Source organism: Tiliqua scincoides, chromosome 2 (genome assembly GCF_035046505.1).
Source record: "Tiliqua scincoides isolate rTilSci1 chromosome 2, rTilSci1.hap2, whole genome shotgun sequence".
Lineage (NCBI taxonomy): Eukaryota > Metazoa > Chordata > Lepidosauria > Squamata > Scincidae > Tiliqua > Tiliqua scincoides.
Window position 1 is genome coordinate 24,275,008 of NC_089822.1, and position 14,026 is coordinate 24,289,033.

At 42.9% G+C, this 14,026-nt stretch overlaps 1 protein-coding gene across 7 annotated transcripts in view; it reads right to left on the reverse strand.

Annotated features, from left to right (window-relative positions):
• PDE4D (phosphodiesterase 4D) overlaps nt 1-14,026 on the reverse strand; it is a 624,208-nt gene that overhangs the window by 143,149 nt on the left and 467,033 nt on the right. For all 7 annotated transcript variants that reach the window (XM_066614472.1, XM_066614473.1, XM_066614476.1 and 4 more), the window contains one exon: nt 6,256-6,447. In XM_066614472.1, coding sequence (XP_066470569.1) covers nt 6,256-6,447 — 192 coding nt within the window. The remainder of the gene's footprint in view (nt 1-6,255; nt 6,448-14,026) is intronic.

A 14,026-nucleotide genomic window follows, 5' to 3' on the forward strand; every position in this document is an offset into this window, starting at 1 on the left:
CACAGGGAACAGCAGATTCACACCTCCCAAATCACGCTCACTCTTGGAGTGAAATGGCAGGTGGGATCTCCTGCACAATTTAAACAGATACAGAGGCACCCCTGTATTTGTGTGTATGTGTTTATTTTATCCATTCTGTCGTGTCCAACTTTTGGTGACTTTATAGGTGAGAACTCTCCATGCTACCCCGTCAAGCTCAGTTTCTTTCAATGGTTGGACATGCATCTTTGTAACTGTTTGATGGTATCAAGCCAGCGCATTCTTTGCCTGCCCCTTCTTCTTGTTCCACTGACAATCCATAACATCATTGACTGCTCTTGTGAATTCACACATATGACATGTTTTATGTATTTTGTGGTATTGATCTTAAAAAATTTTTAAAAATCATTTTTATTGCATTTATTGCAGTTGCATTTTTCACATGGGTTAAAAAACTAATCTGTATGAAACTGTGCCCCTCAAAGGTCAGTACTGTGCCCCCTCAAGTCTGCACCCCAGGCAGGTGCCTAGTTGTCCTAATGATAACATTGACCCTGGTCACACCTGTGCACATCTTTCCTCAGCTGTGGAAGGAGAAGCACATATTCAGCTAGAATGCCCCTGACAAGGGGCAAGGAAGCAAACAATAGAATACTCTGCAATTCAGGGCTTTCATCACAGAGGAAGCTACGCTAGTCCCTTTTCCTGCACTGCCAGTCAACCTCTGGCAGACTTCCTAACTCTGTAGGAATCCCAGAAGCACTTGTGGTGAATGATGCAGGAGTTTACCTCTGAGGCAGTGGCATCACTAGGGTTCGTGTCACCTTGTGCGGGATGCCAGTGTGTCACCCCCCCATGCAGTGGGCGGGGCAACACCCCAGGCGGTGGGCGTGGTGATGTACCATCACTCCACCCCCACTGGTTTTTTGGCTGTACCTTTTGATAGAACAAAGATAGAACACATTCTGCACGAAATTACGCACTGATTGATCTATAACATGATGGTATTATTCTTCCACATTATGATTTTAGTCACTTTGGTCTCTAGTAGTGTCACACACACACACACACACACACACACACACACACACACACACACCCCTCCGGTGTCAACTTACTAACAGTTTATTGCAGCAGTTCTCAAACTTTTAGCACTGGGACCCACTTTTCAAAATGACAATCTGTGCAAGACCCACCAGAAGTGATGTCATGGTGGAAGTGACATCAGGCAAATTAAAATAAATAAGTATAAATAATTAAAGTAAAACAAATAATTAAATAAATAAACAGAATCCAACCCTGTAGCCTGCCTGCAATAACACCCTCCCCCCAATCAGTAAGGTTTTCAGCCCTACCCAGTGCCCAGTTAAATAGAAGAACTTCTGTTTAAACTAGTTCACTGTCAGGATCCACCTGGCTTTGTGAGTCTTGAAAAAGTTCACCTTATCAGCTGAAGCCTCCGTTTTGATCCTTTTTTTGGGGGGGGGGCTGCCTTCTGGAGCACTTGTTTAGCTCCAGGTGCATAGGATCAGGACCATTCTGGTAGCCTTGCACTTTCCTTCACCTGATCTTCCACACCAGCCAAGGCACGTTTGCTTACTTGCGAGTCAATTCGACCATGAGGCTTAGTTTCGCTTTCCATAGGGCTCAATACATTCATCTGCTTGGAGGGAGGGACTTCCTTCTCAGGTGTTTTTGGGGGCTGCATTCATTGGATCAGGACCATTCTGCTGTCGTTGGATTCCTCTCATCCTGCCCTTTCCAAAGGACTAAGGCAAGTTCACCTACTCGCCGGGGTGGGGGGGTGGGGCCAGAGGCAACTGAATGGCTGTACTTTTCTGAGCTCTTGAAAGCTCTTGGGAAAGCATGCTATTTCCTGCCAAAAAAACGTGGGTCTGATGAGATCCGAGGATCTGTGATCAGGAGAGAATCAATCCTACAGAAGGTGTATGGTTTCGGAAAGGAAGGGTCCAGCCAGGGGATGTTTTTTCTCCAAGGGAACCCAGCCATCAATGTCAGTGTTGGTAAGGATTCATGTTGAAACCAAGCCAAAGGCCCCAAGCAGGGAAGGATGTTGGAAGAACTAAGTGAGTGTTGTTCTGCTGTGTGTGTCTGGCATTGATTGATTAATTGACTGCCTGATTAAGCTTTTGCCTGAGGGAAGAAGAAGGAGGGGCAGGTTTTCCCCCCTCTGGAAAGAGGGCAGAGGCTTTCTCCGCTCATTTGTTTGCTTGTGTGAGAAGAAGCTTTGGAGGAGACCTGCCAAGATTGTTATGGAAATATGAGAGCATAACTCTAACTTTACAAATCTAAAACTCATTGGATTACAAATTAATCATTTTGGAATATAAACTTTGCTTTGAAACGTCCAGTTTCATTTTCCTGTGGATATCTTAGAGTGCCTGTGGAGAGGGCAGGAGATCTGCATTTCTTTGTTATGCAAAATCGGTTTCATTGTTTTGAATTCCTTGGACTATCTCTTGGAACAGAATGTGGTTGATATAGCAACAAACGTAAGCAATAGAACCAAGATAACAGAATAAGAAGAATAGAACATTGGGGACATCTAGTTGATTTAAAAAGACATTGCAAGGATAAGAACAGGACTTGGCAAGTGAAGTAAGGAGGGCGATACCCTGAGGACACCTAGTGGCGATAAAAAAACATTGCAAGGCAAAGGTTTATTTGATTTAAAATTTCCCTATGTTGGTTTTTATGGGTGAACAGTTGAATTTTTTTTGATGATGTGATGTATGAGTAACTGATAGTGATAACAGATATTTGAGTTTTACAGGAAAGAAGATATAAGAAGGAAGAAAAAGGATGGCAGGAAAAGGAGCGAAAGTTAGGGGCTCTCCCGCCCAGGAGTCAAGCTTGGGAAAACTAACACAAGAGGAACTGAAAGGGAAAGACTGGAAGCAGACATTACAAGACAATATAAAAAAATTAGTGATGATGGGACAGCAGCACACAAATCAATTTTTGCAGGTTCAGGTTAGTCTGGATGTTTTAACTATACAACTAAATGATCTTAGTGTGCAACTGAAAGCCTTTAAGATCAAGCAGATGAGAATACACAAAAGATTAGAAAATTAGAAAAAAAGACAACAAAAGATCAATCTAGAATACTGGAGATAGAACAAAACAAATATGATGGAGAGGCAACTTTAATGAAAATTCAGATGGAGAGTGCAGCTCGAGTGGTGAGAATACAAAATGTACCAGAACAGAAAGGGGAAGATACACGACATCTGATTGGTGATTTAATATCAGAGTGGATCAACACGCCAACAGAGGAGATACTCATGGATCTGGATTCAGCGAGAAGAGTAAGCACTTTCTATCTAAGAAAACATGAACTACCAAGAGAAATCCATGTGAAATTCATCAGAACTTTTTACAGAGATAAAATATTGAAGATCTCACAGGAAAAGGAATGGATGGTGGAGGGTAGCAAAGTGAAAATTCAGAGACATGTCCCATGGAGAGTGAGAAATAAGATAAAAGAATATGAAGAGCTAGTAAAATTTTTAAGAGGAAAGCGAATACCATATAGATGGCTTCTTCCAGAAGGTATGTTTTTTCAATTCCAGTCACAGAGATATAATATAAATTCAACAATGAAAGCAGAAAATTTTTTGAGAACAGTGATGAAAGGTGAGACAAGAAATGAAGAAAATGAGGAAGAGGAATTGAGAAGAAAAGAACTAGAAAGTGTAGAAATGGAGCTGGAAGAAAAGAAATCAGATGATTCAGAGACAATTGAGGAATCAGAGAAGGAAGAAACTAGAGGCGCGAGGAGGCACTCACCGATAGCAACAAGAAGAAGACAAAAAGAGGTGAATAGTAAAAAGAAACATGATGGTTAAGGCAGGATGGAGTATTTACTGTCAACATAAATGGCTTAAATTCATCTCAAAAACGAAAGTCTTCCTTCAATTGCAAAAGTTATTTGCTTAATATTATCTTAGATATTATAAAGAAATATTATATAATAAATGTGAGGCCTCCCTGTGGGGGAGGGGAGGGCCCGCCCGGCCTTTCTGAGGGGGACCCCCTTGTGGAGGCCTCAGATTCATTCCCCACAAGAAGGGGGGGTTGCATCACCCAGTTCCCCTTCTTTGGGTTGGCAGCATTTGCTAGTCAGGAGCAGGGGCTGCTAGCAGCAGGTCCTCCTGCCTGCTCTCCTAACCCCCAACTGCCTTGTCATCCCTGGCCTCCAGGTTTATGTAGGGCAGACCCCTCCCCTTTGGCCCCTCCCCTTCCCTCACAGGGATGGTATAAAAAGGGCCTGTCTCTGGGCCTGCCCTTCCCTGGGCTTACCATAACTCCTCCCCTTCCTCTCTCTGTTTCCCTCCCACCTCCTCTCACCTGGAGTTGCAAGGGTTGTTCCTGAGAGGGCTGGGAAGGCTGCTGCCTCTGCTCTGGTCCAGAAGCCTCCTCCCTGGGTAAGCTGGGAACTCGGGGGAGGAGGGGAACCCCAACAATAAAGATATTAAAGAAAATGATGTGTATTTAGTTAATATATTAACTGCTATAAGGATTTTATATGCTAGATACTGGAAAGTTATTAAAATTCCAACGAAAGATGAATTAATAGAGAAAATAATGAATGTGGCGGAAATGGATAGGCTTACAGAGACTTTGGATCAACCGCGTAAACCGACACAGATAGAGCACTGGAGAACATTTTATGCTTGGTTGAAAATGAAGTTGTAGATGTATGAGATAGGGCATTTAGATGAATATATTGTATACATGATATATTATACAAGATATGATATGATAGATAAATGATATTAAGAGGCTAAGCTAGAAGAAGAACAAGATTAGAAGATACGTATTGACTGATTAGATATATTGATATATGATTGCCTGTACCCTCCAATGGTGTTTTTGTGTTTTGTTTGTGTGTGTGTGTGTGTGTGTGTGCTGTGTATTGAGTTTGTGTTTGTTTATATTTGTTGTTTGCTTTTATTTTGGAAAATAATAAAAAATAAATTTTTTTTTAAAGTTCGCCTACTTGCAAGTAAACACGCTATATGGCTCACTTTCACTTTCCGTAGGGATCCATGCATTTTTTGTTCTCCAGTTTTTTTTACCATAACTTTTGATGGAAAGGAGATATTTCACTCTGGTTTTTTGCATTGCATTCCGCTCGAAATTCTGCATCCAACGGTATATAATATGATGGGGTTACTCCTAAGCACTGCAATTTTAGCATGTCACCCCCCGTGCATGTCACCCGGTGCAGACTGCACCCCCCGCACCCCCTAGCAACACAACTGCTCTGAGGCTTTGCTCCTGTGAGGGCTGGAAACTAACAGATGCGCCCATATCATATGAATCCCCACTCCAACTTTCACAGGGGAGTTCCTCCCCATGCTCTGCACCTCTGGTTTTCAACCAAAGAAGCAGGGTTCCCCTAACAGGAAACACATTTTGCTGGGATGTATTTCCCAATCCTGGTTCTTTGGAAGGATTTTTCCCAAGTATTAAGTGAAGTTGGGTTCTCACTGCTGCAACCCACTAACCAAATCAATCACTGTGCACAATATATCAACCAGCACTCAATACATGCCTCTGCTTCCCTGTATGCCAGTGGTTCTCACACTTTTTCAACTGGTGGTTCCCTTGACCTACTGGGCCATTGGCCATGGCTCCCCATAAAGGGCTCCAATCCTATACATTGTATAGGGTGGTGGGTTTTTTGCAAGGATTCTGTGGCTCCCCTGGCTGGTTTCTGTGGCTCCCCAGGGAGTCAAGACTCACAGTTTGGGACCACTGCTGTAAGTACTTTCTCAGGTTATACTAAATGCACATAGGAAGGAGGGCAACACCAACACAGACAACTCTTAATGTATGAAGAGTCCTAATGTTACAAAGCAAGGCAGATACACTTTGATCAATACCTCACTATTTTTTTCCACCACATGGTTGACAGGCAACAGATGTAAAAAAAAAAATAAAAAAATAAAAAAGTAAAACTTGTGCCACTAAGCTCATTTTAACATGAGAGGATTTTCAGATTCAGGTAGTTAGGACTCCACCTTCCACAGCCTTGGTGCAATCCTAGCTGTGATGCCAGATGCAAGGGAGGGCACCAGGATGCAGGTCTCTTGTGATCTGGTGTGCTCCCTGGGGCATTTGGTGGGCAGCTGTGAGATACAGGGAGCTGGACTAGATGGGCCTATGGCCTGATCCAGTGGGGCCATTCTTATGTTCTAGCCTATATTAACAGAGGAGACCAGTTTAGATAGTGAATGACATACTTACATATCACTGGCAATGGAGGAGTTCCTGGACATGGATTTTGGAGAGAGGTCATAGTCACTGTCTGACCGGTAGAGGAAGGACTCTCTACGTTGACTGTGAACAAAGTTAGCCTGGAGAATTAGCCCTGATCCAGGGCTTGTCATGGGATCCAGGGGACTCCGTCCCGATGAGGTGCCATTGTCAACGTCAAAACTGTAAGAAAGAAAAAAAAGTTTAATGCTAAAAACCTAACAAATCTTCGGAAAAATAAACAGCTATTTCCAAAGGACGCTTTCACTCATTTTGATCTCTTCCTGTGGGGAAAAACCACAGCTAGTCATGAAATTAATGGCCGGTATCACAGATGCATTAGAAAAGGTGATATCTAGAAAAGAATAATAAGGGAGGAACTGACAAGGAGACACACTATGACAATTATTTTCTTCTATACAAATTTTAAAAGCAGAGAAATTTTCTGGTTTACTTAAGCTCCCCAATATGTTACATTTCAGGTTAAATTATACCTTTAACCTGCTTGCCACACTTGAAACCTCTTGTAAAATAAAGGTTCCTTTATTCTCAACTATGCTTCCTGCAGACAAATATGCTTCCAATGGTTTGGAAATGAAAGGCGGGTTCTAACAAACAGTTGATGATGGGTGTAAACCTGTGTCTGGACTATATAATTTCAGACTGCAGGTGGGTCTCTTACAGTGGAAAGCTTCTCAATGAAAAGAAAAAAAAAAGCCACATTTCTATACAGTTAGGTTTTCTGTGAGAAAGACTGCAATGCTATCCGCATACATAAATTCAAGGAGCTATCACACATCATGTGATTCCTTCTTACCCACATGACCATAAGAGAGGCCTGCAAGAGAAGCCTGCCCCCGTTGATATCAAATTGCCACCCTGGAATGAAGCAGAACCCGGAGGGAGCATAACACTAGTGGAAGCAAATCTTGATACGCAAAGGAATCAATGCACAAAATTCCTTCTTCCATAGTAATGCGCTATGAACTAGATGCACATAGGAAAGTCCATATATGTGCACTGGAGCTATGGCATCCATAAGAGATCACTGGATTTGGGCCACTGGATGCAATCCACTAAGCTCTACTGCTATACAACTCCATCAATTCAGTAAGTCTTGTATGGGATGTTTATTATGTTACTCTAACTCAGGGGTGTCCAAAGTTTTTGGCAGGAGGGCCACATTGTCTCTCTGACACTGTGTGGGGGGGGGCGGGGGGGGAAAAGAATTAATTTACATTTAAATCTGAACAAATTTACATAAGTTTACATAAATGAATATATTAAAGATGAACTTATATGAATGAATGAATGGTCTTGAAATAGCTCAAGGCCTATAAAAGACCTTGCACAAAGCAAGGCCGGCCTTTCCTTTGCTGCCGCTACTGCATCACAGACGTGAAACAAGCAGTAGTAGAGGGACCCCTCATCCCACAGCTCACTCGAGAGGTCGAATAGTTGCCCTCACGCTGAAAGCAGTTACGTCTGGCCAGTGTGGGCTCCAACAAATCTCCAGAGGACCAGAGACTCATTGGAGACTGGGGGCTCCCTGAGGGCTGCATTGAGAGGTCTCGAGGGCCGCAAGTGGCCTCAGGGCTGGGGTTTGGGCACCTCTGCTCTAACTGAAGAGAGGTACACACATCTCTGAGTGTTGGGTAGCCCAAACTTGCACTGCATCCAAGGCAGGATTGGAGCTGAGAGCGGCTCAGCCGGGGGCAAGGGGAATCGTTTCCCCTTACCCCAGGTAAAGCCACAGCAGCCCCAATGGGGCTACTCAGATCTGCGCCACCTCAAGAGGTAGTACAAATCTGAGTGGTCCGGGACTCCCCAGCCAGCTCAGGAACAAGGTTAGGATCCAACTTAACTGGCCCCGCCTCCCACTCCCTGCCTGCTCCCAGAAATGCATGTCACGCACCCTCCTCCTGCCCTGAAATGCCTCCTCCCCGCACTCCCCACACCTCCCCCAGAGCCCTGCGTCAGCCGAGGTTAACTGATGCAACTTGCCTCTCCCTGGGGCCCACTTCAGTGCAGGGAGGCTGGCACACTCCCTTCCAAGTGGTGCAAAAGTGCTTTATGGCATTTTTGCGACACTCTTGGGCAAGGGATTTGCACTGGCGCAAGTGAAGGGTGGAATTGCACCCTGAATGACTTAATTGCATAAGTGTTGCATTGCATGGAAAACATTTTTTCTCTCCTTTTTCAAGGTGTTGCAATAGCATCCCATATATCAATCAATCCCAGGGGTGTAGTCAACGGGAAGCAGGACCCTGGAACTTCTCCTATAGCAAAAGCAGCGACACCATCAGCAAGAGTGCTCAGGTGCTGCCTTGGAAACTTATTTTTCAAAACCCAAGAAGGAGCATCAGGCTCACCAGGAGGCAAACTAGAGGCAAACCCACCAGGAAGTAGGAACTCTTATTTCCTTCCTCTAGAGTGCAGTCTGACTGCCTGCACATTCGGGTCTTCAGTTAAGCAAGACATAATAGAGACTATGGGTCTCCACATTAATAAATATTATTAATGAAGGTAATAAATGTTGATGTGTGTTGGCAACCTTCAGTCTCGAAAGACTATGGTATCGCACTCTGAATGGTGGTTCTGGAACAGCGTCTAGTGTGGCTGAAAAGGCCGATTCGGGAGTGACAATCCCTTCCACACCGGGAGCAAGTGCAGTCTGTCCCTGGTCTGTCTCCCTGGCTATGGGCCTTCCTAAATGTTGATGTGATGTACCTATTCTCTACAGTTTTTACCTATTCTAAACAGTCTTGTTTAACCAAGCCTTCTGACGTTATGGCCTTTTTAACATCTTTTATATATCTTTTAGTTGCTTTTTTACAACTAGGCCCGATTCCTCTAAGAACTGCTGTTTTATGCTCTTTTATTCTGACTCTTCTGACTACTGTTTTTATGGGTTCTGCTAATGTGTTTTTTAATATGTTTTTATCTGTGAAATTATGTTTTAATTTGTTTTATATGTTGTTAGCCGCCCTGGGTCCCTTTTTGGGAGAAGGGCGGGATAAAAATAAAGTTTTATTATTATTATTATTATTATTATTATTATTACAGTTAGCAAATGAAAATACCATTCAAATGCTAGTTTGAAATAACCAAGGTGTTAATTGGTTTATTTATGTAAGTTCATTTGTTTGTTTGTTTAAAAGATTTAGACCCAGCCTTTCCTATCTCAAGGGAAATGCCCAAGCAGCTCACGCAATTCATACTATAATATACAATATATGAGACAATCATTAAAATAACAACAGATGCAATAAATAAAACAATTGCAGGGATAACTACTAACACCAAAGCATTATTATAGCATAATCAATTTTCATTTTTCAGTTCAGGTTTTCTCACACCTAGGACATCTGTAAGTTTTCTCTCTGTATAAGTATCTATCAGTATGAAATTATTGAGGGAATGCTTCTTTGGCTTTGTTAGTATTTGACAATAAGATTTTTTTTTTAAAACTTCTAAGACCCAAGAGTTAAGTTACCACCACCCTCACCAACTGTCTTATTTTAAAACTAAGGGCACAATCCTAAGCAGGTCTACTCAGAAGTAAGTCCTAATGTGTTCAATGGGACTTACTCCCAGGAAAATGAAGTTAGGATTTGCAGCCTAAATAACAAACATGCAAAGAAAAAACTGCAACTGAAACATTTGTAATTTGCCCCAAGTGATGCAATTTTTCTACTGCACTGTAACAATATGGCCACTAGGTGGCAATCCACAACAAAACCAGCTTCATCTATAAATGACACTATCACTTGAATGGAGAACTGATTGAGAGCCGAAATCAGTCTCTGCCCCACTTTGGCCATTTTAGCATCAAACATGGATTTACAGGACATTAATCAACATTAATAGGAAAGGTTGATTAACTTCAAGTGTACAAAACAGTATCGAAAATGAAAGTACAAAGCTTCCATGAGGACAGATTAATAATAATTTCTATTGGCCTTTTCAATATCTTGTGCTTCACAGTTCTGATCTCATTGATCATTAACAGAACAAAGATCTGGTGGATACAGTATTAAAATTCTTGCCCTGTTACAAAGTCTTCAGGTACATGCAGTAACCTGAAAAACAGAGTATGGATAAAGGACACGTTTAATTTCAAAGGAGATCACTGATACGTAACTGATTGGGTACAAACTGCGTAAGAACCAAACAGGACATTAAATACAGCATTTAAAATCTTAAAATAGCATCACATGAGGGCCCAGTTCAGACTGGGACTGCAGCACAGAAGTAGAGAGTGTTTATTCTTTTAATTCCAAACAATTTTTCCCATCAAAAATCGCCACTCAGAGGCCGATATGAGCCCACATAGCTGCACTGAAGCAAGTTGTGGTGTGAAAATGGCACTGAATTAAAAGACTCTCTGTTGCAGTCTTGACAAGATCAGGCCCTTGTATAGCAGTCATTCTACACTTTAAAACCATCCCAGACTAGGTGATGATGAGTTCAATGGTATATCTAGTTTGACCCTTTGTTTCACCCTTTTCAGAATAATGTTTGAAGGTGAACTCAGGGTTTTGTTTGTTTGTTTTTGCTGCCATCCTTCATCAGTCAGGCTGTCAAGAGCAAGGGAAACCCTGTCATGACATTTGTACCAGTCTCTTATTTTTAATATTGATCATGACAAAAAGAAACTGATTTAGAAACGTTGGGTATAGGACTGGCCCAAGATCACCTGAGGTGGTTTCCCAAATGACACCTTCCTTATTCAATGATGTGCCAGCCTCTGCTTCTCCCATTCCCCAATGTTCTACCTCAGCACTCCCCCCCCCCACATTTCCTCTTGTTGGGGGATGGAGAAGGCACCTCCCACCAATCTGTGGTCTGAGGCATCCATTTCAGCTGGACTCATGGAACAGTCAGCCCTGCTTGGGAATCACTGACCTGTGTATGAAAATATTTGAAAGCAGGAATTGGGCCAAAGCTGCTTTGTTCTTCTCTTTCCTTGCAGCAAGCCTGCCTTATCCTGTCTGTCAACCACTGGTCAGTCCCACTCACCATTGTCTACACTAAGAGTGAGTCCCCAGCAGGGATGGGAACTCGAGTTAGTGACTCACTCTCAAGTCACAAAAATGCGCGTTTTCGGTGACTTGTTGACTCGTGAGACGCATGCATGGAAGACTCTGAAAAACACTCAAGTCAGGGGCCCCCTGACTCGGCCCTTGTCCCCACACATGCAAACTTGTCTGCCTGAATCTGGGGGTGCTTGCTTACTGTTTTCATGGCATGAAAAATCTTATGGGACCAGCATTCAAACCGGGCGAACAGCAGGGAATTCCAGCAGGGAGGCAGGGAAGGGTTGATGTTTTCCGCTTGCAGTGAATAGGAGGGGGGAGGCAGCAGTAGGTCTCTGATAGGAAGGAAGAAACCCAAGGGCATTCTTGCCTTAAGATTGGCTACAGAACCCCCTGGGAGGGAGAGAAAGGAGGCAGGGAAGTTAGTGGGGGAGGGAGGCGGTTTGTTGCAATCACACTTTCCTCTGCATGGCTATTACTTGGGCAGAGGAAGCCTCACTGAATGACTGGCTACAGTAGGACTACTTCTGAGTAGAGCTGCCAAGGATCAGGCCATCCTGGTAAGCCTCGCAGTTGCTGTGCATGAGCCACTTCTCTTCTGCCGCTTCTGTCCCCACTCCTCATGGAGTCCCTCCCACCCCTTCCTGCCCTCTTTACAGATGAGACAGGACAGCAGAGGAGTCTTTGGGGGGGCAACTCAACTCAAGTCCTTTAGAGTCGCAAAGGGGTATCTCAGTAACTCAAAAAGTGCCCCATTATGACTCTTTTTTGAGTCGAGTACCAGGGAGCAGTGACTCTAGACTTGACTCGAGTCAAGCCCTGCTGGATTTTCCCATCCCTGGTGCCCAGGGTTTCAGTCAGGAGTCTTTCCCAGTCCTGCCAGGGGATGCAAGTTAATAAAGAGCTGAACAATAAAGGTGTGTGGGGGGGAGGGCATTATTGCAGGCAGGTTACAGAGAAAATTCACTTGGTGGAACAGGGCTGGCTTCCCCTTATTTAATTATTTGTTTTGCTTAAATTTAATTATTTATATTTATTTTAATTTGCTTGATGATGTCACTTCTGGTCACGGTGTCACTTCCAGTGGGTTCCGGACAGATTGTCATTCTAAAAAGTGGGTCCCAGTGCTAAATGTTTGAGAACCATTGGGCTAAACAGTGTTCAATTCTTGCCATCCTATCTACGTACCTATGAACTGAGAGAACTGAAAATGATATAGGAGAAATACATCACATGATTGAGGGCTGGGTTTGGTACCTTATAAAGGAAGGTTAAAAAGTTTCATTTTGAAAAATAAATTAACTGGGGAAATGACCACGCAATTTTGTCTAAGCAAAAACAAAAAACAAAAAAAAGCGCCAAACATTCTGCTCTTACAAAATTTACGAACTGCAGTTCTTTACATCTTCTGTTTCTTTAAATTAAAAATTGCAATGGTGAACTGAATAGACATGTTCTTTTTACCAGAAAGCAAGAGAAACTTTTAAAAAGATTTATGACTTTGTTCTGTTTATGGCAATCTTGATATAAACTTGTACTGGCTGATGGACCCAAGAATGTCTCAAGCTAAGAACAAACTGAAAACATGCTTTTTCAAAGATGGAGCATCAACACTGGATGATCGCATTGTTTATCAAATAAACTTGATTTGCAATGAACACACAAGACCTTTAGCGTCACATGGAACATCTTTCCTTTCAGATAGCTTAATTGCAACCTTTACATTGACATATTTTAACTCCAGTTTACATTATCTTTATAAAAAAAATACTTTTTAATTAAAAATTCTACAATTTGCATGTGCCACTTAGGACTTTCGGCTGCTGTCAGTTACAAGGTACAAACTACCAAAAGCACAGACTAGGTACTCAGAAAAAAGTTTTAGCACCAAAGCAAATTTTTTACAAGCACTGAATAACTAAATTCGCTGAGCTACGTACTATCAGCAAAGACAGCAGTATTCCAAGAGCCAGGCCCCAATGAAAGGAAACAGCTAAAGTGCTGCATTTCTTTTGTCTTCAGACCACTGTTTGCCAAAATCAATGGCTATATAGCCTCTGGGCAGTGTAGGTGCAGAATTGCAATTTTGCATTCCTTATGAAAAGTGGTTCCTGAGAGAATGATGTAGGGAGCATATTACGTCATGCCATAGCATCATTCTGGAAGCACTTCCTGGGAAAAGAGGCAGTGGGATGGAGTTGACCATTTGGGAATCCCTCCAGCTCATTCAACTCTGCCACTGCCAATGCTCACAGAGGTACAGCAGAACATCATTTTTTAAAAAAATGAACAAGGATTACCCACTTGTGTCAAGAATTTCACATCCCACCCCTGAAAATTCATTCTTTCTTTCTTTCTTTCTTTCTTTCTTTCTTTCTTTCGCGAGTATTCAAAGTGGCACTTACAGTCCAATCCTATTCAGGGACTGGCAGCGAAAGTCATGATCCACAGCCATAAACCCAGTTCTGGTTGCATGAAAACAGCACCACCATTGAGTGCTTTGGAGTCACTGCCACAGATGGCTGGCGGCTCTGTACACATGCTAGTGGCTCCCAGATGTCCTGCCAGAGCAGGTAAGGTTAAGGTGGGGCAGTTTGGAGGGGGATCAGGGTGGGGACCAGGTTGAATAGCACATGGGAGGTGGTGGAAGGGATAAGACTTTGGTAACAGCAGTGCACACCAAGATCCTATGCCCCTTTCCTGACTCGATATGCCCCTTGAGG